Genomic DNA, 25,517 nt, shown 5'->3' with positions numbered 1-25,517 from the left:
TGGTTTTACATGTACTTAAATTCCCATTACCCATTGTTATGAATTTAGATGCCTAAAACTGCAATTTTCATAAATTTGGGTAATAGATTAGTATATAATGATCCAAAAATGTATAAGTGGGAAATTCTTAACCAAAAGCAAAACCTAGAAATAATTTCATATATTTTCCTCTTAAAAAATAATCAATTTCTGAATCAGTTAAAAGTGTCCTGCAATGCAAAATTTTACAAAAAATTGTTGCGATATTTTCTTAAAAAGACCAATATGTAGTGTTGAATAACATTTTGATTTTATAATACTCTGCTGAATTTCATCTTAAAGTATATTATAAAGACTCTATAGTATTAGAATTTCAGTATGTTTTAAGTAACAATATCCTGATTATGACAATGTGAATGAGACAAATACAGGGGAGGTTTATAAATTCAGCTTTATTTTATGTTTTCCCATAATGAAGAAAACTCTTGATTTCAATATAAAATTACCCAGATTCAGATTCAATATTTTATTAAAGTCTCACCACTTGTAAAACATATAATACAATCATCATAATATATATTATATTGCATAAAACAGCAATTTTATAAGTTAAAATACAAGTGCATTCTATACAGAATAATCTGTTAACACACAGATATGTCTTGCCTGGTAACTTACTCATTTTTAAGATGGTGTAAAAATAGCTTAATTCATAAGGTAACATATATGATTTTAATTACATTGTATTTTATTCTTAATTAAAATTGTTTATTTCTTTACAACAATAACTTGCCAAGTGTATTGTCTTGACCCAAACATATGTTTTCTTTTGATTAGTCCCACCAAAATATGTTTTATTAATAAGATGGTCAATGGAACAGGTGGCGTACTTTAAATTATTATAAAAAAAAACATGACAAGAGTGTATTTGGTATCTATTTTCACATGTATTGTAATTAGAGTGATTACCAGTTCTATTTTTAGAAAGTTTTTCTCTGAAAAGTATTCATGTCATGTCATGTTTCAACAGTTCAGTTAGAAATTTACTATTTTTAAAACTTATTACTTGGAAGGAATTCTTACAAAATGTTTTGTTTGTCCCAGTTCGTGTTATGACACCTTTGAGTACAAATCAATAGATTAAAAAATATTTCCTTATTTTACACAGGGAACATCTCCATTAAAGGTAAAAGTTTCTGTTTGTTTATAATATTATTATTGATATTACTCTATTATTTCTTTGAGACATATAATACTACTTGCTGTAGAAAAAAAAAACAATAAGATTTTTCACTAAAGTGAATCCATATTTAAATTAATTGTTTCAGTGTCATAAATACAAAACCTTTCCTTTGACTTTTATAATTCTTTACAATCACTTTCATTTTATTCAACCCTTGTCCCTACAATTTCAATACATATATTTCATGGAGATAATAAATAAACTAGAAATATTAAGCATTAAAACAAAATAAAAAAAAATCATTTGAATTACTTTTAAAACAGTTTCTTGTTTCAAATGAACAATTTCTGAGTATGTTGTAATTGAAAATAATTTCAGACATTTCCGGTAAAAACAAGGTCTTTCACAAAAAATAATCATATATTTCACAATAATCAATACCAGTCATTTTCAATTTGAGAGAATCTATTTGTTTCACAGGAAAAAGTTCAACAGGACACTTATTAGCAATCTAATATATCTATTTAGAAATTATCATAAACTATCAACCCTTATTGTGATTTGTCAATATAGATTCCCAACAAAACATCTACAAGACAATAGGTGTGACTACACTGGCAGCAAATCAACAGATACGACACATCTTAATTCAGTCGACTGAAGCTCAGATCGGTTTATCAGAAATAATTGCACAAATAGATTTGCTAAGAAAGAGATATCTAAATCTGATTTACATTACTTGCATGAAGTAATTTATGACTTGGAATATTTCTAAGATATACAAGACAATTTTGTTTCTTTTTTTTTCTTCAGAAAAATTACAAGTGGATTATCTGACAATTTCTAAACAGATTCTATACAACTAAACACTACATATTTGGATAACCAAATAAACTTTTAAAAGGACATAGTGATATTGCAGATAAGTGTGATTTATACAGATAATTTTTTTAATATAGCAACAGGAAGTATGAGATTTTAAAGTGAAACAGGAACTTTTCTAAACTCCTGAATTATCTTAATGTATATCTAGGAGTGAAAAAAATATGTAAACATATCTTTTTGTATAAGAGATAGATCAAGTCGACACTGGGAAAAAATACTTTAGTTTCATCACTTAATAAAATTTTGTGCAGGATGTCTGACAGATTATCCACAGCTGAGGAAACAAGATAATTAAAATGACACGATATCCAGCCACACCAAACACTGATGGATTCTAATCAAAGGAAAAACTTTAATGGAGTGTTGTCACACAACAGAATCTGAATATCTAAGACTTTGACAAAATGATGAACTGTTCGTCAGTTACAAACTGTGATACTGAAGAGGAATATAGACATCTTCCTACAATTGTTTTTCTGGCAATTATTATGCTATTTTTCATATTCTTTTCTGTTTTTGGCAATATTCTGGTTGTTTTGGCAGTGTTAAAAACACCATCTTTAAGAGAGGAAAAGTCAAACTATTTAGTTATCAATCTGGCAGTAACGGACATGTTAAATGGATCCACCGTCATGTTTTCCACGTTTGTTGCTCTAACGACAGATACTCGTACTGTTCCCTATTCTCTATGTAATCTAATGTGTGCTGCAAACTATTGTTTTATCATATCATCAATGATGACATTGTGTTTCATCAGTGTAGACCGTCTATATGCTGTGGTTTTTCCGTTAAAATATTTAGATCTTATAACAGGCAAGACTTTAGCAATACTTATAGCCGAATCTTGGATACAAGGAATAATATTCTCAATGGTACCAATAATAGAAGATTGGATAGAGTATGACTACTATGAAATAACTTGTGCCATACAGTGGCACAAAAAAGGAGATGATGCAATTTACTATGTTGTTGTAGCATTTATTGTGTGTTTTTTAGGACCAGGCCTTGTACTTGGATTTAATTATATAAAAATATTAAGAGAAGCAAAAAAGAAAATGAAAATATGGGCAGTCACCTTACAGACATCAAAAAATAACTCAGTGAAGAAGAAAGTTAAGAAAGAAAGTGCCAGTGCTAAAACTGTAAGGAGTTTATTAATTGTAGTCTGTGCTTATTTCATATGTATGACTCCATTCAGTGTAACAAAACTGATCAAAGTATCATCTTCAAGAGATATTGTATCAGGCCCAGTCAATTCAACAGCAAGCTTGTTTGCCTTCGCCTCTAGTGTTGTAAATCCGATGATCTATGGGATATTTAGACGAGATTTCAGAAGAGCTTTCCAACTCATTATACGCAAAAGACAGTCTGAAAATAGTGTAAATAGACCATGTAGGACTTCACTTGCAATAGATCAATCAACCACTACATGATAAATTATGTTTTTATTGTACATGTATCTAGCATTCTGTGATTGTCAATATATTTTACCAGTAAAATCCAATTAAAAAAAAAAAAAATAAATTGTGATAATTTAGAAAATTTCATTTAAAATACTGTTTGTCATATACTACAACACCAAATTTAACAATTATTCATATTAATTTTCATATTGACAAAACCCTTAAGTTTCATTTTTCATAGATGCCTATTAATTCAAATGTCCATGATTTTATTATTTGCCCTTTTTGCTATTTTGCCTCTTTTTTTGGAGGTTTGCCTGTCATACAAAAATACTATGAATAATGAATCACATTTTTTGTGTGTCTTGTTAGGACACAAATCCTCTTCCCACCTTTAATAATGACTTTCTATATTCAGTCTGTGGGCATTTCCTCTATTTCTTATCCACAACCATTTGAGCCCCCAAAATACAATAAAACCCTTTTTGAAAACAAATTGAAAGATCTTATTATAGCCATAAAAGAGAAGCAACAATCTGATGAAAAATGGGACATTCAAAACCATTAGTTGAAAATAAACTGACAATGTCATGGCAAAAAACGAAAAAAGACCAAAAGACCAAAAGACATACAACAGTATACAAAACACAACATTGAAACTATAGACTGAGCAACACAAATCCCTTCCAATTCAAACACCAAGGAAGATATTATCATTCTCAGGTGCTCCCGAAGGGTCGGCAGGTCCTGCTCCACATGTGGCACCCATAATTATGTAAAATATATAGGTCAAGTCCAATGGCTAATGGGTAGAAAAATGCTGTATAAATTTACCATAGAAATGTTTGATACCATAATCAGCAAGTTCAATCATGGACATTACACAGGATAGTGTCTTTTTGGACTGTTCATAATGTTTGCTGTGTGAAAGATACTGAGAAGTACAGTGTCAATATTAGAGTGAAGGAAGGAATGATTTCTTTTTCAGCAGGTAGTTTGAGCTTGCTTTCAGCAATTGCAAGGATTCTGTGATTTGATATTTATAGGTATTGCGTTAGAGAATACAGTGTCTTTTTCTTTACAGAACTTTGTAAGTTCTTCTTAAACATTTTGATATTCACTGATGTAGATTAAAAGAGGGAGGGTTGTGTGCTTGAAAAAAACTAGTTTACCCAATGCATGCTCATACACCTGTCCAAAGTCATGAACCTTATTGTCAGTGATTGTTTTAAGATATGTATAAATTTGGGTTGATGGCAGATCTTTGATAGACTGTGTTAAATCTATTCACAGTTTTTTAAGACTCAGCCGGCAATTTAGAGTTTGACATATTTTATAGACACTTGTCTATTGTTTAAGACTACAATATTGAACTTTAGATGACTTGTTTCTTGTGTCGGTTGGTTGCTATTTTATTGACATATGCCCATACATCTCCTTTCATTCACATCAAAAATAGAAATTGATGAATACTGTTTTGGAATCAATATAAAATATATATTCAATAAAATCACCTTCAAATCTTCAGAAAATAAAAAAGGAACAGCATTTCAATGTCCCCCACTGGTGCACATATTTAACCTGTCTAGGAGCAATAACTCAAATTTTTTTGTTTTTTTGTTCTTTTAAACTTTTTCAAGAAATCCTACAAGAAATATAGGCATGAGACAGCAATGCATTTTTCTCCTGTATAATAATTATTTCCAAGGGGCATTAACTCATGTTATAATAGTTGATCAGCACTGATAATCAAACTAGTCAAAGACCTTAATGATATACATTTCATAAAAATTTAACAAGAAAATGTAGGCTTGAGAGTGCTTGTGTTAGGTTGCTTAAAATATTTTTATAAAAATTTTGCAAGAATTGTATGTGTGAGAGCGCTAACATGACCAGACACATGGTATTGCTATTCCCCAACAACAGTGTAGCTGTTGGGGGGACAATAAGCAGATGATGGCAATTTAAATCTAAAACTTTTATAATGATTTTCCTGATATCTGAGTGCATTCTATACAATACAACAAGGATGTAACAACAAGTCACCATACACAACTTTCAACAGTAAGTAGAACACATACAGAATAGTAAGCTCCATTGGGTGTTGATGTCAGACCTTTGAGAACACATACAGAATAGTTAGCTCCATTAGGTGTTGATGTCAGACCTTTGAGAACATATACAGAATAGTAAGCTCCATTGGGTGTTGATGTCAGACCTTTGAGAATATATACAGAATAGTAAGCTACATTGGGTGTTAATTTCAGACCTTTGAGAACACATACAGAATAGTAAGCTACATTGGGTGTTGATGTCAGACCTTTGAGAACAGATACAGAATAGTAAGCTCCATTGGGTGTTGATGTCAGACCTTTGAGAACACATACAGAATAGTAAGTTCCATTGGGTGTTGATGTCAGACCTTTGAGAACATATACATAATAGTAAGCTCCATTGGGTGTTGATGTCAGACCTTTTAGAACAGATACAGAATAGTAAGGTCCAATGGGGGTTGATGTCAGACCTTTGAGAACACATACAAAATAGTAAGCTCCATTGGGTGTTGATGTCAGACCTTTGAGAACACATACAGAATAGTAAGGTCCATTGGGTGTTGATGTCAGACCTTTGAGAACACATACAGAATAGTAAGCTCCATTGTGTGTTGATGTCAGACCTTTGAGAACAGATACAGAATAGTAAGGTCCAATGGGGGTTGATGTCAGACCTTTGAGAACACATACAGAATAGTAAGCTATATTTGGTGTTGATGCCAGACCTTTAAGAACACATACAGAATAGTAAGCTATATTGGGTGTTGATGTCAGACCTTTGAGAACACATACAGAATAGTAAGCTCCATTGGGTGTTGATGTCAGACCTTTGAGAACACATACAGAATAGTAAGCTATATTGGGTGTTGATGTCAGACCTTTGAGAACACATACAGAGAAGTAAGCTCCATTGGATGTTGATGTCAGACCTTTGAGAACACATACAGAATGGTAAGCTACAATGGGTGTTGATGTCAGACCTTTGAGAACACATACAGAATAGTAAGCTCCATTGGGTGTTGATGTCAGACCTTTGAGAACACATACAGAATAGTAAGCTCCATTGGGTGTTGATGTCAGACCTTTGAGAACACATACAGAATAGTAAGCTCCATTGGGTGTTGATGTCAGACCTTTGAGAACAGATACAGAATAGTAAGGTCCAATGGGGGTTGATGTCAGACCTTTGAGAACACTTACAGAATAGTAAGCTACATTGGATGTTGATGTCAGACCTTTGAGAACACATACAGAATAGTAAGTTCCATTGGGTGTTGATGTCAGACCTTTGAGAACACATACAGAATAGTAAGCTCCATTGGGTGTTGATGTCAGACCTTTGAGAACACATACATAATAGTAAGCTCCATTGAGTGTTGATGTCAGACCTTTGAGAACAATTACAGAATAGTAAGCTACATTGGTTGTTGATGTCAGACCTTTGAGAACACATACAGAATAGTAAGCTACAGTGGGTGTTGATGTCAGACCTTTTATAGATTTCCATTTAATATACTTTTTTTTAATCTATATAAGTATAAAAAAATCATATATTTTTATATATAAGAGGAAATTGCACATGTTCTGAATTCATGCAAAATTTATTTCCTATTAGTCCAAGAGATCAATTATCAATCTGACAAAAGAGCATAACATTTTCATTCCTATAGTCGTTATTAGTTCAGGATTATGTCACTTTATGATGATAAAAATCATATAATACAAATAATTCTTTCAATTCAATTGTATTCCAATATTCAGGAGCCTTAAAGCAGAAACTTCTATAATTTTATATGAGACTTTCAAAATTCTCTTTCAAATTTTCAATTAAAAAAAAATAACTTCAGCATTCACTTATTGAAGGAGTTTAACTTGAACACCTGGGGAAATCTGCAATAATAGAGAATCCTCAGGTATGTTCGATTGTTATATCAAAAGACATGTAAGAAATGCTGCAATAATAGTGAATCCTCAGGTAGGTTCTATTGTTATATCAAAAGACAGGACATGTTAGAAATGCTGCAATTTTATCCATTTTATCAGTTTGTTTTGTAAGAATAATCACAATATAAAATTTTGGATGCCATTCAAATTGCCCAGCACTGATGTTGAATGAGTCTCAAGCACACTTTAAAGGGGCACAGGATATGGTATAGATTTTGGCAAGGAAATGCCTGTGATCTTTGGAAAAAAATGATAAATAGAGACAATAATTTACGTTTTTTTAAAGGCAATAAATTCTCAAACTAGGGTCAACTCACTAGTCAAAAGAAAATGGTAAGGCACACAAAATGATGCATGTAAATGTAATTAAAACACATACAGAATATTTCAAACCTATCATGTTTAATTATCCACAAATCTAAATGAAAATCTGAAAAGTAGGTCATGGACATATGTCAGATGGGCATACACTCTTCTCAAAACAAAATAACCTATCAAAAAATATTGTTGGCCTATTATTCAAAGAAACTAAGGAACAGACCATTATTCAAAGAAACTGAGGAACAGACCTGATCCTGAAAACTCAACCTGATCACTGAAGCCTTAAATTGAAAGTCAAGGTTATAAGAGAAACCAATCCAAATATCAAATATTGTAGACATACAATGTAAGTTAATGAGGAATAAACCTCAAAATAAAAACTTAAATCTTTTAACACTTGTTCATGAAATTGAGGTCAATACCATATATATGGCATATGTCAGACGCACAAAATTATTATTTGCACATAAATTATCTCTGGCTCTGTATGGAAAACAAGATAAATGATCCTTATCGGAAATTTATCCAACAATGAATAAAGAATATATTAACTGAAAACTACTCACAATATACTTATTAACCTACAATAATTGCAGAATACAGTGTGAAACAAACTATGCATATAAATATGCGTTTTTATATATAAGTTGTACTATTTCTCTGAACCATTTCACACACAAAATGTGGTTGACCTGTCAGGTATAGTTATTAAGGAACAGAATATATCCTGAAAGCTTCAATATAATCTGGGACTATTATATTATGCCTCAGTTATAATATAATCTGACCATTGGAGCATAAAATAGAGGTCAAGGCCAACATATATTTCTTGCAACCAATTTACACAAACAATATTGTCCACCTATAAAGCATACTGAGGAACAGATCTTCTTATGAAAGCCTAATCTGACCACTAGAGTTTGAAATTGAGGTCAATGCCAGACTCACATTTATTTCTTGCAGCCAATTCATATACACAATATTGTTGACCTATCAAGTATAGTTATTGAGGAACAGATCTAATCATGAACAATTTATAAACTGACCACTATAGGAATGTGAAATATGACATATGTAATTCAGAAAAATACTCCACACAACAAATCAATTTACAAATATTGTGCACCTATCATTTATAGCTACTGAGGACCAGATCTAAACATTCTATTCTTTTTGGCTTTCGTAAATTTTGGTCTCAAGCATACCTGATGACGATTATTCCAGAAGCATGTGTCATGTGCTCAGAAACATCAGAAACCTGTACACGTATCATACTTTTTTGTCAATCAAAAGTTTTGAATACATTTGATTATATTATATTAGTTTCTGTTGAGTATATCTTCAGAAAAGATTCAAGTTATAGATAAAATATACCAATAAGTTTTGGAAAAGTACATTCCTAGTATTTGGTAATGGGACACCTCAAGAATCTATGATATAAACAAATATGTATAACTTTCCCCTACAAAACATACAATACTATGTAACATTAGTGTGACAGATAGTGATACCTACGTGACTACTCTAATACACACTGACAGTATAACCTTAGATTGATTGAAGATGATCCCTATGTGTATACTCTAATACAGTGTTAACCTCATGTGACTGAAGACAACCCCTATGTGTCTACTCTAATACAGTGTTAACCTCATGTGACTGAAGACAATCCCTATGTGCCTACTCTAATACAGTGTTAACCTCATGTGACTGAAGACAATCCCTATGTGTACACTCTAATACAGTGTTAACCTCATGTGACTGAAGACAATCCCTATGTGTCTACTTTAATACAGTGTTAACCTCATGTGACTGAAGACAATCCCTATGTGTCTACTCTAATACAGTGTTAACCTCATGTGACTGAAGACAATCCCTATGTGTCTACTCTAATACAGTGTTAACCTCATGTGACTGAAGACAATCCCTATGTGTCTACTCTAATACAGTGTTAACCTCATGTGACTGAAGACAATCCCTATGTGTCTACTCTAATACAGTGTTAACCTCATGTGACTGAAGACAATCCCTATGTGCCTACTCTAATACAGTGTTAACCTCATGTGACTGAAGACAATCCCTATGTGTACACTCTAATACAGTGTTAACCTCATGTGACTGAAGACAATCCCTATGTGTCTACTCTAATACAGTGTTAACCTCATGTGACTGAAGACAATCCCTATGTGTCTACTCTAATACAGTGTTAACCTCATGTGACTGAAGACAATCCCTATGTGTCTACTCTAATACAGTGTTAACCTCATGTGACTGAAGACAATCCCTATGTGTCTACTCTAATACAGTGTTAACCTCATGTGACTGAAGACAATCCCTATGTGCCTACTCTAATACACAATGTAACCATAGTGTGACTGATTGTGATTCCTATGTGTTTACTCTTATACAAAGTGTAACCTAAATGTGACAGATAATGATTCATTTGTGTCTACTTCAGTACATAGTGTAACCATTGAGTTACATATGGTGATCCCTATTTGTTTTATCTGATACACAGTGTAACCATAGTGTAATAGATGGTGATCCCTATTTGTTTTATCTGATACACAGTGTAACCATAGTGTAATAGATGGTGATCCCTATTTGTTTTATCTGATACACAGTGTAACCATAGTGTAATAGATGGTGATCCCTATTTGTTTTATCTGATACACAGTGCAACCATAGTGTAATAGATGGTGATCCCTATGTGTCTACTTTAATACACAGTGTAACCCTAGTGTGACTGATGGTGATCCTTGTGTGTCTACTCTAATACACAGTGTAACACTAGTGTGACTGATGGTGATACTTATGTGTCTACTCTAATACACAGTGTAACACTAGTGTGACTGATGGTGATCCCTACATGTCTACTCTAATCTACTCTAATACACAGTGTAACCATAATGTGACAAATGGTGATTCCTACATGTCTTCTCTCATACATAGTGTAACCATAGTATGTCAGATGGTGATCCCTGTGTGTTTTTTTCTAATATGTAGTGTAACCATAGTGTGGCAGATGGTGATCACTGTGTGTTTTCTCTAATATATAGTGTAACCATAGTGTGGCAGATGGTAATCACTGTGTGTTTTTCTCTAATACAAAATGTGACCCTAATGTGACAGATAGTGATTCTTGTGTGTTTGTTCTAATATATAATGCAACCAAAGTGTGGAAGATGGTGATCCCTGTGTGTTTTCTCTAATAAAAAGTGTGACCCTAATCCTAATGTGACAGATGTGATCCCTATGTGTCTACTCTAATACACAGTGTAGCAATAGTGTAATAAATGGTGATCCCTATTTGTGTTATCTAATACACAGTATAACAACAGTAAAATAGATGGTGACCCTCATACACAGTGTAACCCTAGTGTGACTGATGGTGATCCCTATGTGTCTACTCTAATACACAGTGTAACCTTAGTGTGACTGATGGTGATCTCTATGTCTACTCTTATACACAGTGTATCCATAGTGTTTCTTATGGTGATCCCTATGTGTCTACTCTTATACACAGTGTAACTATAAAGTGACAAATGGTGATTCCTGTGCGTCTTCCCTCATACGGAGTGTAACCATAGTGTGTCAGATGGTGATTCCTGTGTGTTTTCTCTAATACATAGTGTAACCATATGTGTCAGATGGTGATTCCTGTGTGTATTCTCTAATACCAAGTGTAACCATAGTGTGTCAGATGGTGATTCCTGTTTCTTTTTAATTATACATAGTGTAACCAAAGTGTGGCAGGTGGTGATCCCTGTGTGTTTTCTCTAATGCAAAGTGTGACCCTAATGTGGCAGATGGTGATCCCTGTGTTTTCTCTAATATATAGTGTAACCATAGTGTGGCAGATCGTGATCCCTGTGTTTTCTCTAATATATAGTGTAACCATAGTGTGACAGATGGTGATCCCTGTGTGTTATTTATAATACAAAATGTGACCCTAATGTGACAGATAGTCATACCCCTGTTTGTTTTCTCTAATATACAGTGTAACGAAAGTGTGGCAGATGACAATCCCTGTGTGTTTTCTCTAATAAATCATGTAACCAAAGTGTGGTAGATGTTGATCTCTGTGTGTTTTCTCTTATACAAAGTGTGACCTTAATGTGACAGATGGTGATCCCTATGTGTCTACTCTAATACACAATGTAACTATAGTGTGACACATGGTGATCCATATGTGTCTACTCTAATACACAGTGTAACCATAGTGTAATAGATGGTGATCCATATGTGTCTACCCTCATACACAGAGTAACCCTAGTATGACTGATGGTGATCCATATGTGTCTACTCTAATCCACAATGAAACACTAGTCACACTAGGTTACACTGTGTATTAGAGTAGACACATAGGGATAACCATCAGTCACACTAGGGTTACACTGTATATTAGAGTAGATGTGTCTACTCTAATACATAGTGTAACCCTAGTGTGACTGATGGTGATTCGTGTGTGTTTTCTCTAATACACAGTGTAACTATAGTGTGACACATGGTGATCCTTATGTGTCTACTCTTATACATAGTGTAACCCTAGTGTGACTGATGGTGATTCGTGTGTGTTTTCTCTAATAAACAGTGTAACCATAGTGTGTCAGATGATGATTCCTGTGTGTCTACTCTAATACACAATGTAACTATATTGTGACAGATGGTGATCCCTATGAGCATATTTATTGCCAGGGTGTTTGGAAGTTTGACACCCCCCTTGAAAATCATAATACTATTAAAGAAAATAGATATAGATTAAAGTAAGATTATAAAAGCCAGAGTGACATGATCCAAAATAATCCCCTCAGAGACATCATGGCTACAGGCTTGATGTGTGTACTGTAAATTGGATATAAGCTCATATAGGCACAAGCTTTAGGTGGTGGTTGAGTGGGTTTAATCATTGAACATTTTGAAGTAGGGTGACTATCTTGGACCATTATTTCCACAAATATTGATAGTTTTTGGTTGCGTAATATGAGTTATAGCGTAGGTTCAACTGTGTGAACTTATGTCAACTTAACTTGAAAAATACTGTCTAATACGGATCATCTTCTTTTCAGTTATTTGTCTCTTAATAAATGTTAATGAGGATACTAAAGTACTTCAGTAAATAATACACTGATAAGGTTTTTTCTCCGGACCCTTGAACTCAGCTTGACAAATGACCTTAAATATCTATAGAGGTCATCCTCTCATCATGGAGATAATGATAACCAAATTTTGAGAAGTTACAATTTTTCTTGTTTCTTATATTCCTTTTTCAGTACATGTATATTCAAAATGGTTTCTACTCTTCCACCCCATTGGACCCAAGGTGCATGTTGTTTGGTTTGAAGTTCATCAACCACCTTTTTCAAATGAATCATTTCTTTCTGCTGATGGTGCCTTATGAATCAAAATTTGTGGACTGAATTACATGATTGCAACATCCCTGAGGTGTTGTTGTCATTTAAGTCAAATAATAAATAGGTAGAATCTGAATAATAATTTCTGCTTTTACATCTACCTTTCTTTTACCAAAAAACAAAGCAGTCAGCACCTATTACATTCAAAAATATATAAAGCCCCCCAAACAGATAAATCTTTGTTTTGAACTCCCTTATGTATGTCTATGTTTATTCCATTAACAGAGATGTTCAAATGGAAGTCTTCCCAAATAAATATCTGTTTACCATATCAAAACATATAGATTGAAATTAACATATCTAAGGCAACAATTTCAAAATAGCAATATTCCAATTAGATTGTACTAAATGTAAACCAATTAAATGTGAGATAATTGAAGCATTTCCTATGCCTATTCATCACACAATCAGAATGTGTAACATGAAATATAATCAATTGTGTTAAAATAACAATATGGTTGACACTTGACTACTACTGATTGTACCAATTATTCTAATTAGACTAAAGTTTTTCACAGTTAGAACAAGCACCTGCTTGTAATTGCTAATAACAATAATAACTGATCCCACAGATAAATCACAATCTTTGTTCTGTAATAAAAGAGATCACTAGTTTTTTATCATATATTATCAACCCACTTGCCATTTTATTTCCTATTCTCCTTCCTTGTTGTTACACAACAAAGATTGTATGACTGATTGTCTACAGAAAGTATTTATGATCAGTTTTATGTAAAACGTCATTCTATAACATCATCAGTGGTGTAAACAACCGATTATGCAAATAAGGGATATACATGTATAAGTACATGTCAGCTAGTTGCTCTAACGAGCCTTTGTCGTTTACATTGACATGTGTGTCTTTTCAACATTGAAGACAAGAAAATAATTCATGATTTAGATTCCTTTTTTTTTATCTTGTCATGATGAACATTTTTGCTCTTTACAATTTTTCTTTATCTACTATATAGTTCTTGTCAAAAATGCAAAAAAAAAAATGGTAAAAAAACATGTTTCAGGGGCAATAACCCCTATAGGAAGTTGATTGACAATTTCAGATATATTGACAAATGTTTGAATCTAATCTCCTGCTGCTTATTTCTCCTTCTTTAAGAGTCTCTTTATCTATAATGGTTTTCAAGACAATGAACAAAAACGTAATAAATGGTAATAATCATCATTTAGAGGCAATCACTCATTGAAGGAGTTGACCAACAATTTCTGCCAGGCTAATTTACAAGTAGACCTTGGTCATGAATTTTGGCAATAACAGTTTCTAACTACCTATTGTAGTTTTCAAGATAATAGGCAATAATAGAAAAAAATAAATGGGGAATGTGTCCATGGGACACAGATGATGCCCCCGCTTGCATATCATAAAGAAGTTATAAAGTGACATAACTGAAGAAAAGTAAAAGTGATGCTACCCAAATTTGTACTTGATTTGAGTTTTGTGGTAATAAGTATTGTGTATAAGTTTCATAACATTTGGTAGAGGCAAACTAAAGTTAGAGAATGGAAACCAAAAGTTCAGCAATTCTTATGTTTAGAAAGGGGCATAACTCAAGAACGGTAAAAGTGATGCCACCCAATTTCAATCTTGATCTGTATTTTATGGTAATAAGCATTGTGTATAAGTTTCATAACATTTGGTTGAGGCAAACTAAAGTTAGTGAACGGAAACGAAAAGTTCAGCAATTTTTATGTTTAGAAAGGGGCATTACTCAAGAACTGTAAAAGTGACGCCACCCAATTTCAAACTTGATCTGTATTTTATGGTCATGAGTATTGTGTATAAGTTTCATAAAATTTGGTTGAGGCAAACTAAAGTTAAAGAACGGAAACCAACTTTGGGACGTACGTACGGACGGACGGACAGACTTACAGACGGACAAGGGTAAAACTTAATGCCCCTCCGCTACAGCAGGGGCATAAAAATGGTAAAAAATCATCATGCAAAGGCAATAACTCCTATAAGGAGTATTCCTAGGATTTCGTATACAAGTCTCTGATTTGTAGATCATGTCTTGCTGATAATTTTTGCTAATATAAGTTTCTATCTATCTCTTATTGTGTTCAAGATCGATAATAGACAAAAAAGCAAAAAAAAATATTTCTTTTATAAAGAATCAACTGGAAATTCTAGCCATGGTGACTTATTTGTAGGTTTTGTCTTGCTGATCATTTAAGCTATGTAAAGTTTTCTCTCTATCTATAATAGTTTCCAAGATAACAAGCAAATAAAAAAAATATTGGAAAAATCTTCATCAAAGGGCAATAATTCCAATAAGAATTCTTCTGAAAGTTTTGGAGTAAATACACAGTAGGTAAATCTCAACATTCTAATCATTTCTGACCTGTCAGATTTTCTCTATCTATTGATTGATTAAGTTTAATGCCACTTTAAGCACTATTGTGCTATTTTGTGGTCATCAGTTTGGACTGGTGGAGGAAGCCAGATGGCCAGAGAGAACCACCTACCTTTGGTAGGAAAACTGATAATCCTAGTTAATAAAGATTGGAGTTGAGCGCATCTACCATGTGCAGGATTTGAACTCACAACCTCAGTGTCGACAGGCTAATGGTTTTCAAGATAATACACAAATCTTGTCATTTTACCCCTATATTCTATTTTTATCCGTGTCAGCCAAGTTGGTTGGCGGGCAGGATCATCGGACAAATTTTTTAAACAAGAAACCCAATAATGATTGTGGCCGGGTGTCGTTGTCAACACCTGACACCAAGTGACGAGAATAGATCACTTGGCCCTTTGGGCCAGGTCAGCCAAAAAAGTGCACTTTTTTTACTTATTTACATGAAAAATTTAAGTAAAACATATCTTTTACTGCATTCGAAGCATTTTCTTGATTTATATGTTCCTTGACAACATACATGATTATTAATACCAAACATTGGGTTGCCTTTTTAAGATGATTTATTTCTTTGTGAGCTAGAAAACCAAATGAGAACCAAATGACTAACCAAAACCATCTATTACATGTCAACTTCCCCTTAGTGAGTTACAAACTGACTATTTGAAACAAAACACAAAATTAATAAATATGCTGAGAACTTATTATGTTGATTTCAGTTTTATCAAATATAGGATCCAGCTGACATGTTACAAGAAAACTGACAATGAAAAAACATGGAATCATTTTCATAAAAATCAATCTTTTTACACTAGTAAGTGGAGAAAACATTTCTTTATCTATGGTACAAAATATAGTATATAGTTGCTTTTATAATAATTGTGTTGATACTAGTATACTCTTTTTACAAAGTTTGTGACACAGTGTGTTTTTTTTCCATCTTTTTTATTAGAATTGCCAGTTTTCCTACCAACGGTCTATGATTCTCTCTGATGATATAGCCATGTGTGCAGAAAGTCTCTGATGATATAGCCATGTGTGCAGAAAGTGGTGTTTAACACCAACAATCAACAATCAATGCTAATTGATTAGACTAAATATCAAACTGTAAAGTCCCATCAAAATATAAGCTAAAACAGCACAAAATTTCCCAAAAAGGTAAATATCCTCAATGAGAATGCTGATCAAATTTAACCATCTGGAAAATCTATAAATATTATTCTAATGCGTACACAAGGTAAGGTGCATATCTTTCTTTGTATATTCTAGCATTCTAGAAATGTTCAAGGCTCTCGGCTGAATACTGTAGAAGTAAATAACACAAGATAAGTACCCTCTTTTTTTACCTTCCAGCTCCCTGCCTGATAATACCCATGTTTTCACAAAATCTTTCCAGAACATTTAAATTATATATAAGCAGGTTACCATTTGTGTGTATTTCAAATATTTTTATGTCTCTGGTAAATGCATGCCAATTTCAAAGAAGATTTTTAACAACAAGCATTCTGAGAGTATTGCATGGCAATATCGACATAGTCTCCTACCGGTTAAAAATTCATTGTACTGGAACAAAATGCTACCTTGATCTATAACTTGTCATGGTGTAAACTATTTAACAAATATCAAGTCAATACCTTCAAGCATGATGAAAAAAAGTGTGGAAAACTGATTATTTAAGTGAATTTTCTAAGTCCAAGGACCATAACTCTGCACAAAATCATTAGAACGGAAAAACAAAATTGGAACTTGATCTGTAACTTGTCATTATAAAATTATACATGTATACCAATTATCAAATCAATATCTTCAAGCATGACGAAAAAAAGTGAGGAAAACTGATTATTTCAGTGAATTTTCTAAGTCCAAGGAACATAACTCTTCACAAAACATCAGACCAAAACAAAATAAGAACTTGATCTGTAACTTGTCATGATAAAACTATATACCAATTATCAAATCAATATCTTCAAGCATGACGAAAAAAGTGCGGAAAACTGATTATTTGAATGAATTTTTCAAACTCTGCACAAAATTATCAGACAGGAACAAAATTCGAACTTGATCTGTAACTTGTCATGATAAAACAATATACCAAATATCAAATCAATATCTTTAAGCACAAAGAAAAAAAGTGTGGAAAATTGATGACAGACAGACAGAGTGCAAACCTTAAGTCCCCTTCGACTTCGTCGGTAGGGCACTAATAAAGCTCAACATCAGTGATATGTATGAATACATTATCATAGACTTTTAACATTACTCTTTCTGTTTTATAATTAATCCTTGACACAACTTTATGTTTTACTCAAGATATTGACAAACTAAATAGTTCCGAGAAAGCATGACAATCCAGGTTTTGTCTGTGACTGGAAATAAATAAAGTCTTAAAATCGCATTACTTCCTTTTGCAGCCAAGCCATAACATATAATGTGTGTGATTTTATTTCTGTGGAAAGTGGTAGATACTTCTTTGCATACCAATTTGCATGGTAGTGGAAAAATTAGCCAAATGCAAATATCTGGTTTACAAAATTTTGACCCTTGGATTCAAACTACAAATGCTTTAAATTTTAGTCATGTTAATCCCACCATCTTTTTATCAGTGTGATTAAATTTCACCTCTATCTTTTATATGTCCAACAAGTCCTCAAAATTGATTTTAAGCTTTGAATATTTCAGCACTGATTTTCCTTCCTTTTTCAAGTGTACAATTCCATTATTTTGAAAATATTTTTCAATCAAAATTTTATTTCTGTAATGGAAGTGAAAAAAACCCACCAGAAAATGTTGCTATTAATAGACTACATAATTAAGGTATAATGCCTGAACCACCAGACAAAATCTGACACAAGCTATACAAACCTGTTTATGACTAAGCTTTGTCACATCAACAGTAGCTTTAGGATGTAAGGCCTTGCGTAGACTATCAATCAGAATAGGACTACTCATATGATGACTTTCCGAGGAGTGAGAAGATCCACTTGGGGATGCTGGTAATCGTGAAAGTAGATTCGTTCCATCTGTCTCAATAGTCTTACATTGTCCAGAACTCTCACTGACTGATATGTGGAGAGGAGTTGGTCTATCTGCAGATTTCCTATTTTGAACCAATGGACCATTAGACTCTCCTAGGTCTAAGTAATTATTTTCTAAATTGTCATCCTCAACCAGAACTATCCCTGGTGATGCTCCTAATAAGTCACCAACCAAATCCACTGACTGACTATCATTCTTAAATGTCTGAATCCTGTTAGTTGTTTCTAAATTAACAGTCCTGATCAGGTCTGCAGCTGTAGCTCCAGAACTTGAATGTTGGCTAGAAGTTGATTTAAAACTCCCATCTAAAATATCATTGGCTAGGATTGCATCCTCTAAATTCTATAAAACAGCAGAAAATTTTATAAGCCTTTCGTCATTTTGTTTGGATCTATGTAATTCCATACTCTTTTCATTCTCAATTAAGATTTCCGCAGTTTTTTTTGTAGTTTTTTTTTTATAAACATGTATTACATTTATGTTATTATAATACCTATGAAAGTACTCAGGATTTAAATCAGTAAATGACTACATGCAAGTTACCTATTTTGTCCTTAAAATCCACTGATTACTTTGAAACATTATTTTTATAGGATTCTAATATACTGTAAATTCAGAAATTATTGTGAGGTTTTTATAAATGTGAATATTGCAACTGGGAGAGTATTGCAATAATAAGAACTCGCATTCCAAATTTTATACATATATCTGTACACAGATTTTCCTGAAATCACAAAAAATGATCTTGCATTTTTTTTCCATTCTTAAAAAGTCTCACCGTTATTTAAGATTAATATTTTGTGAAAAAGTTCTCACAGGACTCTTTTGGAACATTAATTTGAACTTTGACATCTTTTAGTAAGATCATAATTAGAAACACCAGATTGGTTTACTGAAATCTTTGTCTACTATTTCATTCACTGACCCCATTTTGGTCACCAGATGTACCATCATAACGGTCTGTGTTTATAGAACTTCCTTCATTGGAATTATTAGTATCACCATTTTGTATTATATCTGCTGATGAGCTTGGGACAGAAGGGTCCAGAACAGGTGGAAATCTGTTCTGACCACACAGAAGATCTGGTTTCACATTACCAGGACTGCTTCCTACAAAAAAATTCAAATATTCAAAAACGGTTCTATAATATAAAATAATTCAATAAATGTCCTTTAGATATATTTAAATCTTTCAGTTACAAACAATTTCACTATTGGTAGAAAACCAAAATGAACTTTTTCTTTGAATATATCACTTCTTAAAAAGTTAAACGTGTTTAATACTATAATATAATAAAATGCTCCACTGGGCACAGCTTGATACGACCGCAGAGGTCGAAGCCTGAACAGTTAGGGCAAGTATGGACACAACATTCAAGCTTGATACAGCACTGAATTTGGATTGTGATTAAATATTTGACACAGCATTATGATTCTGACACAGAATGAATGTGGTCTAAGAACTTAAAAAATTTTAATTTACCTATTCAAACCATATCTTTATCATTTGCTTTTATATATAAATCAGAAATAACCAATTTAAAATGAAAAATTTTAAAGAAAAAAAAGAAAAAAAAATCCCCCCCCCAATTTTTTGAACCCCCTTATGATTCATCACCCCCAAACTCAATCCCAGCATTCCCTTTGTGGTATGGTACCTTGCAGTACAATTTCAGAGAGATCCATACACTTGAACACAAGTTATTGTCTGGAAACTAGAAAAATGCTTATTTTTGGCCCCTTATTCTTAAACGTTTTAGGCAATTACCCCCAAACTCAATTCCAGCTTTTCCTTTGTGATATGGAACCTTGTAGTACAATTTCAGAAAGATCCATACACTTACACACAAGTTATTGTCATGAAACTAGAATAAAATGCTCCGCAGGGCGTAGCTTAATACGACCGCAGAGGTCGAACCCTGAAAAGTTGGGGCAAGTATGGACACAACATTCAAGCTTGATACAGCTCTGAATTTGGATTGTGATTAAATATTTGACACAGCATAGGTTTCTGACACAGAATGAATGTGGTCTAAGAACTTAAAAATTTTAAATTGGACATTCACCTATTATGGTCCAATATCCAAAATCTAAATACATGGTTAGATTCAGCATATCAAAGAACTCCATATATTCAATTTTTGTTGAAATGAAACAAAGTTTAATTTTGGACCCCGATTTCGACCAACTTGAAAACTGGGCCCATAATCAAAAATCTAAATACATGTTTAGATTCAGCATATCAAAGAACCCTAAAAATTCAATTTTTGTTAAAATCAAACTAAGTTTAATTTTGGACCCTTCGGACCTTAATGTAGACCAATTTGAAAACAGAACCAAAAATTAAGAATCTAAATACACGGTTAGATTCGGCATATCAAAGAACCCCAATAATTCAATTTTTGATGAAATCAAACAAAGTTAAATTTTGGACCCTTTAGACCTCAATGTGGACCAATTTAAAAACGGGGCCCAAAATCCTAAAACTTAATACACAGTTAGATTCAGCATATTAAAGAACCCCAAGAATTCAAGAATAAAACCCCATTGAAATTGATCAAGAAATAAGCAATTTATACGAAGTATCTTCTTTTGCACAATACTGTGCAATTGAATATTTCTTGCTATTGTGCAATACTGTACAATTGACAATTTCTTGCTATTGCACAATATTGTGCTATTGGATATTTCTTGCTATTGCGCAATACTGTGCAATTGAAGATTTCTTGCTACTGCGCAATACTGTGCAATTGAAGATTTCTTGCTATTGTGCAATACTGTGCAATTGAAAATTTCTTGCTATTGCACAATACTTATTATATAATAATTTACAAATCCTGTTTGGTGTGTATCTCCTACCATATCATTATTATTTGCTTTTAAATATAAATCAGAAATAACCAACTTAAAATGGAAAATTTTAAAAGAAAAAAAAAGGAAAAAAAGAAAAGAAAACCCCACCCCCCAAATTTTTTGAACCCCCTTATGATTCAAAACCCCCAAACTCAATTCCAGCCTTCCCTTTGTTGTATGGTACCTTGCAGTACAATTTTAGAGAGATCCATACACTAGAACACAAGTTATTGTCTGGAAACTAGAAAAATGCTTATTTTTGGCCCCTTTTTGGCCCCCAATTCCTAAACATTTCGGGCAATTACCCCCAAACTCAATTCCAGCTTTCCCTTTGTGATATGGAACCTTGTAGTACAATTTTAGAAATATCCAAACACTTACACACAAGTTATTGTCATGAAACTAGAAAAATGCTTGTTTTTTGCCCCTTTTTTGGCCCCTAATTCCTAAAATTTTGAGGCAATTACCCCAAAATATCAATTACAGCCTTCCCTTTGTGATATGGAACCTTGTGGTATAATATCAGAGAGATCCATACACTTACACACAAGTTATTGTCTGGAAGTTACAAAAATGCTTATTTTTGGCCCCTTTTTGGCCCCTAATTCCTTAACTGTTGGTACCATAACCCCCAAAATCAATCCCAACCTTTCTTTCGTGGTATTGAACCTTATGGTAAAATTTCATGGAGATCCATTCACTTAAACTAAAGTTAGAGTGCAAAAACCAATGTGTCTTCAGACGACGCCGGACGACAACGACGACGACGACGACAACGCCAACGTCATACCAATATACGACCAAAATTTTTAATTTTTGCGGTCGTATAAAAATGTTTGTTTTTTGCCCCTTTTTTGGCCCCTCATTCCTTAAATTTTGAGGCAATTACCCCCTAAATCAATCCCAGCATTCCCTTTGTGATATGGAACCTTGGGATACAATGTCAGAGAGATCCATGCACTAACACACAAGTTATGTCTGGAAGTTACAAAAATGCTTATTTTTGGCCCCTTTTTGGTCCCTAATTCCTTAACTGTTGGTACCATAACTCCCAAAAGCAATCCCAATTTTCCTTTTGTGGTATTGAACCTTATGGTAAAATTTCATAGAGATCCATACACTTAAACAAAAGTTATTGTGCGAAAACCAATGTGTCTTCGGACGACGACGACGATGACGCCAATGTCATCCCAATATACGACCGCAAAATTTTTTTGTGGTTGTATAAAAATATCTAAAACCCCCATCAAATACTTTCCCTTTGAAAGTAAGATATGAAAGGAGTTTGTTCACAAAGGGTTCAAATTGCCCATACAATTAACTATTAGTACAAGCCAACTTCTTTTTGGTACACCATCTTATCAATTGCAAAGTTATGACCCCCTTAATTATTGCTTTTCTTGTACATGTGTTGCAAAATCATTTCTGGTCCATTATTTCGATAATTTATAAAAGATTTTGGAAAAGTTAACTTTGCCCGCCACTTACAATCCAGAAAATTGTTGTGTCTAGGGATTAAATTATAAACCTTTGCACCTTTTGATTACAGAACATTTTGATCGTAGGTTGCAGTCAAGGTTTTCTTGAAGCATTCAGGTCAGAAAATGCACAAAATCATCATTGTTTAACATCTCCAAAATGCGCTGACTTTGGATCCTATAATGTAATTTTATAAAGAGATTTAAATATTTGACCTCTTAAACTCTGTATTTTTTATACATTGTGGGCCAAATGACAGTATTTCTGCACTTTTCCAAGATATTTTATTTTACTATAAGCTTGATCTTTAGCTAAAGAAGAATGTATACAACTTTATGGTTGTGTAATATTACACACAAATAAGGATAATGATTTCAAACTAATAATGGATTGGAGCCTTAGTTCTGTGTTTCTCCACTTATGCACAGTAAATAAAGACGAGTCATTGTTATTTGGTTACAAAATGACATAACCCACTTAAACATATTCAAGAATAAACTGTTGACAGAGATATATGTCGGCATAAAATTCAGAAAAATACAATCTGATGAACAGCAACATTGCTAATTAATTCAAAGTCGCTGGACCATGAACTAGTGGGAAGGGCCTAGAAATACCATCAACAAACTGAGATGTACAGACAGTAATGTAAATTTATAGAAAATACTGTTGTCTATTGTAAGTAGTTCATTTCAAACAAACTCAAGCAGAAATCTTAAAATTGAAAATTGGTGAATAATTGAAAGTCACTGGGCCATGACCTACAAGGGCATTGAGTTATCACAAGAAGTTCTTATCAAAATAACTTAAGCAGAAAACTTAACAATTGTCGACATCATGTTGTTGTCGCCGGAAAAGCAAGCAATACCTATGTCTTGCCTTTCTCGACTTAACTCTTAACAATGAGGATTTTCTCAAGGTGAATTTCATACTTAAAAAATGCTCAGCAATGATGCTTGAATCAAAAATAAACTGTTGACACAGAAATATGTCTTCCCTGTTGGCAGAAAATAAAGAAAAAGATAATCTGATGGACAGCAACATTGCTAATAAATTCAAAGTTGCTGCACCATGACTTAGGGGGCAGGGCCTCAAAAAAAAAACTGATATGTACTGATAGTAATTGCAACTTTATAGAAACTTTCATTGATCTATCACAAGTAGTTCCTTTCAAACTGACTTAAGCAAAAAACTTAACATTAAAAATTGTTTATCAATTGAAAGTTGCTGGACCATGACCTAGGGGGCAGGGCCTCGAAATAGTTTGTCAAACTAATATGAATTGATAGTAATGCAACTTCATACAAAATATCACTGATCTATCACAAGTAGATCCTATCAAGCTAATTTAAGCAGAAAACATTGAGAATTGCTAATAAATTCAAAGTCACTGGACCATGTCCAACGGGGCAGGGCCTCAAAATAGTCATCAAACTGTGATATGTTCTGATAGTAATGGAACTTCATATTAAATATCAACGGTCTATCACAAGTAGTTCCTACCAAACTAACTTAAGTAGAAAACTTAACAATTATTGATGACGTCATCGTTGTCATCGTCGCCGTAAAAGCAATCCCTATATGTCTAGCTTTCCGCGACTTTCATCAAAGGCGAGACAAAAATAGTTTTGAAGACATTAAAGTAATGAATTTTACAAACCATGTGTTGAAAGACGTAGAAATGTCTTAAGTATTTTTTTTTTTGTAATATTTTTGTCTTTTAATTTTTACAATTTAATTTGGTTGAAATGTATAGTAAATTTCTGGACAAAAAATAATTCTTGTGCTTATAACATCAGACAAAAGGCTCTCAAGAGCCTGAATCGCTCACCTGTATTTCAGAGGAGAAGATTTTTAAATGTTAGCAAACTTGATGAACAAATTGTGTAAAATTGTCTTTAAAGGGCAATAACTCCTTAAGGGGTCAATTGACAATTATGGTCATATTAACTTTTCTGTAGATCTTACTTTGCTGAACATTATTGCTGCTTACAGTTTATATATATATCTATAATAATATTCAAAATAATAACAAATAAAATGCTCCGCTGGGCTCAGCTTGATACTACCGCAGAGGTCAAACCCTGAACAGTTGGGGCAAGTATGGACACAACATTCAAGCCTGATACAGTACTGAATTTGGATTGTGATTAAATATTTGACACAGCATAGGTTTCTGACCGAAATGAATGTGGTCTAAGAACTTAAAAGTTTTAAATTGGACATTCACCTATTATGGTCCAATATCCAAAATCTAAATACATGGTTAGATTCAGCATATCAAAGAACCCCAAGAATTCAATTTTTGATGAAATCAAACAAAGTTTAATGTTGGACCCTTTTGACCTCAATGTGGACAAAGTTGATAACGGGGCCCAAAAATCAAAAATCTAAATACATGGTTAGATTCAGCATATCAAAGAACCCCATATATTCAATTTTTGTTGAAATCAAAAAAAGTTTAATTTTGGACCCCGATTTGGACCAACTTGAAAACTGGGCCCATAATCAAAAATCTAAATACATGTTAAGATTCAGCATATCAAAGAACCATAAGAATTCAATTTTTGTTAAAATCAAACTAAGTTTAATTT

The 25,517-nt window shown here is 33.0% G+C and overlaps 2 protein-coding genes across 2 annotated transcripts in view; one reads left to right on the top strand and one right to left on the bottom strand.

Annotated features, from left to right (window-relative positions):
• Positions 1-25,517, bottom strand: part of LOC127704269 (trichohyalin-like) — a 128,460-nt gene that overhangs the window by 54,735 nt on the left and 48,208 nt on the right. Inside the window, exons 4-5 of the mRNA XM_052208259.1 lie at positions 19,517-19,701; positions 18,418-18,933 (exon numbers count right to left, since the gene is read on the bottom strand). Coding sequence (XP_052064219.1) covers positions 18,418-18,933; positions 19,517-19,701 — 701 coding nt within the window. The remainder of the gene's footprint in view (positions 1-18,417; positions 18,934-19,516; positions 19,702-25,517) is intronic.
• On the top strand, positions 797-3,580 carry LOC127704293 (octopamine receptor beta-2R-like). Its single transcript, XM_052208301.1, has 2 exons — positions 797-1,165; positions 1,976-3,580. Exon 2 carries the CDS (start codon positions 2,452-2,454, stop codon positions 3,478-3,480), a length of 1,029 nt encoding a protein of 342 aa, XP_052064261.1. The 5' UTR covers positions 797-1,165; positions 1,976-2,451; the 3' UTR covers positions 3,481-3,580.

Source organism: Mytilus californianus, unplaced genomic scaffold (assembly GCF_021869535.1).
Source record: "Mytilus californianus isolate M0D057914Y unplaced genomic scaffold, xbMytCali1.0.p SCAF_6, whole genome shotgun sequence".
NCBI classification, from domain to species: Eukaryota; Metazoa; Mollusca; class Bivalvia; order Mytilida; family Mytilidae; genus Mytilus; species Mytilus californianus.
The sequence above is the reverse complement of the archived record's forward strand: the minus strand, read 5'-3'. Positions and strand labels throughout refer to the sequence as shown.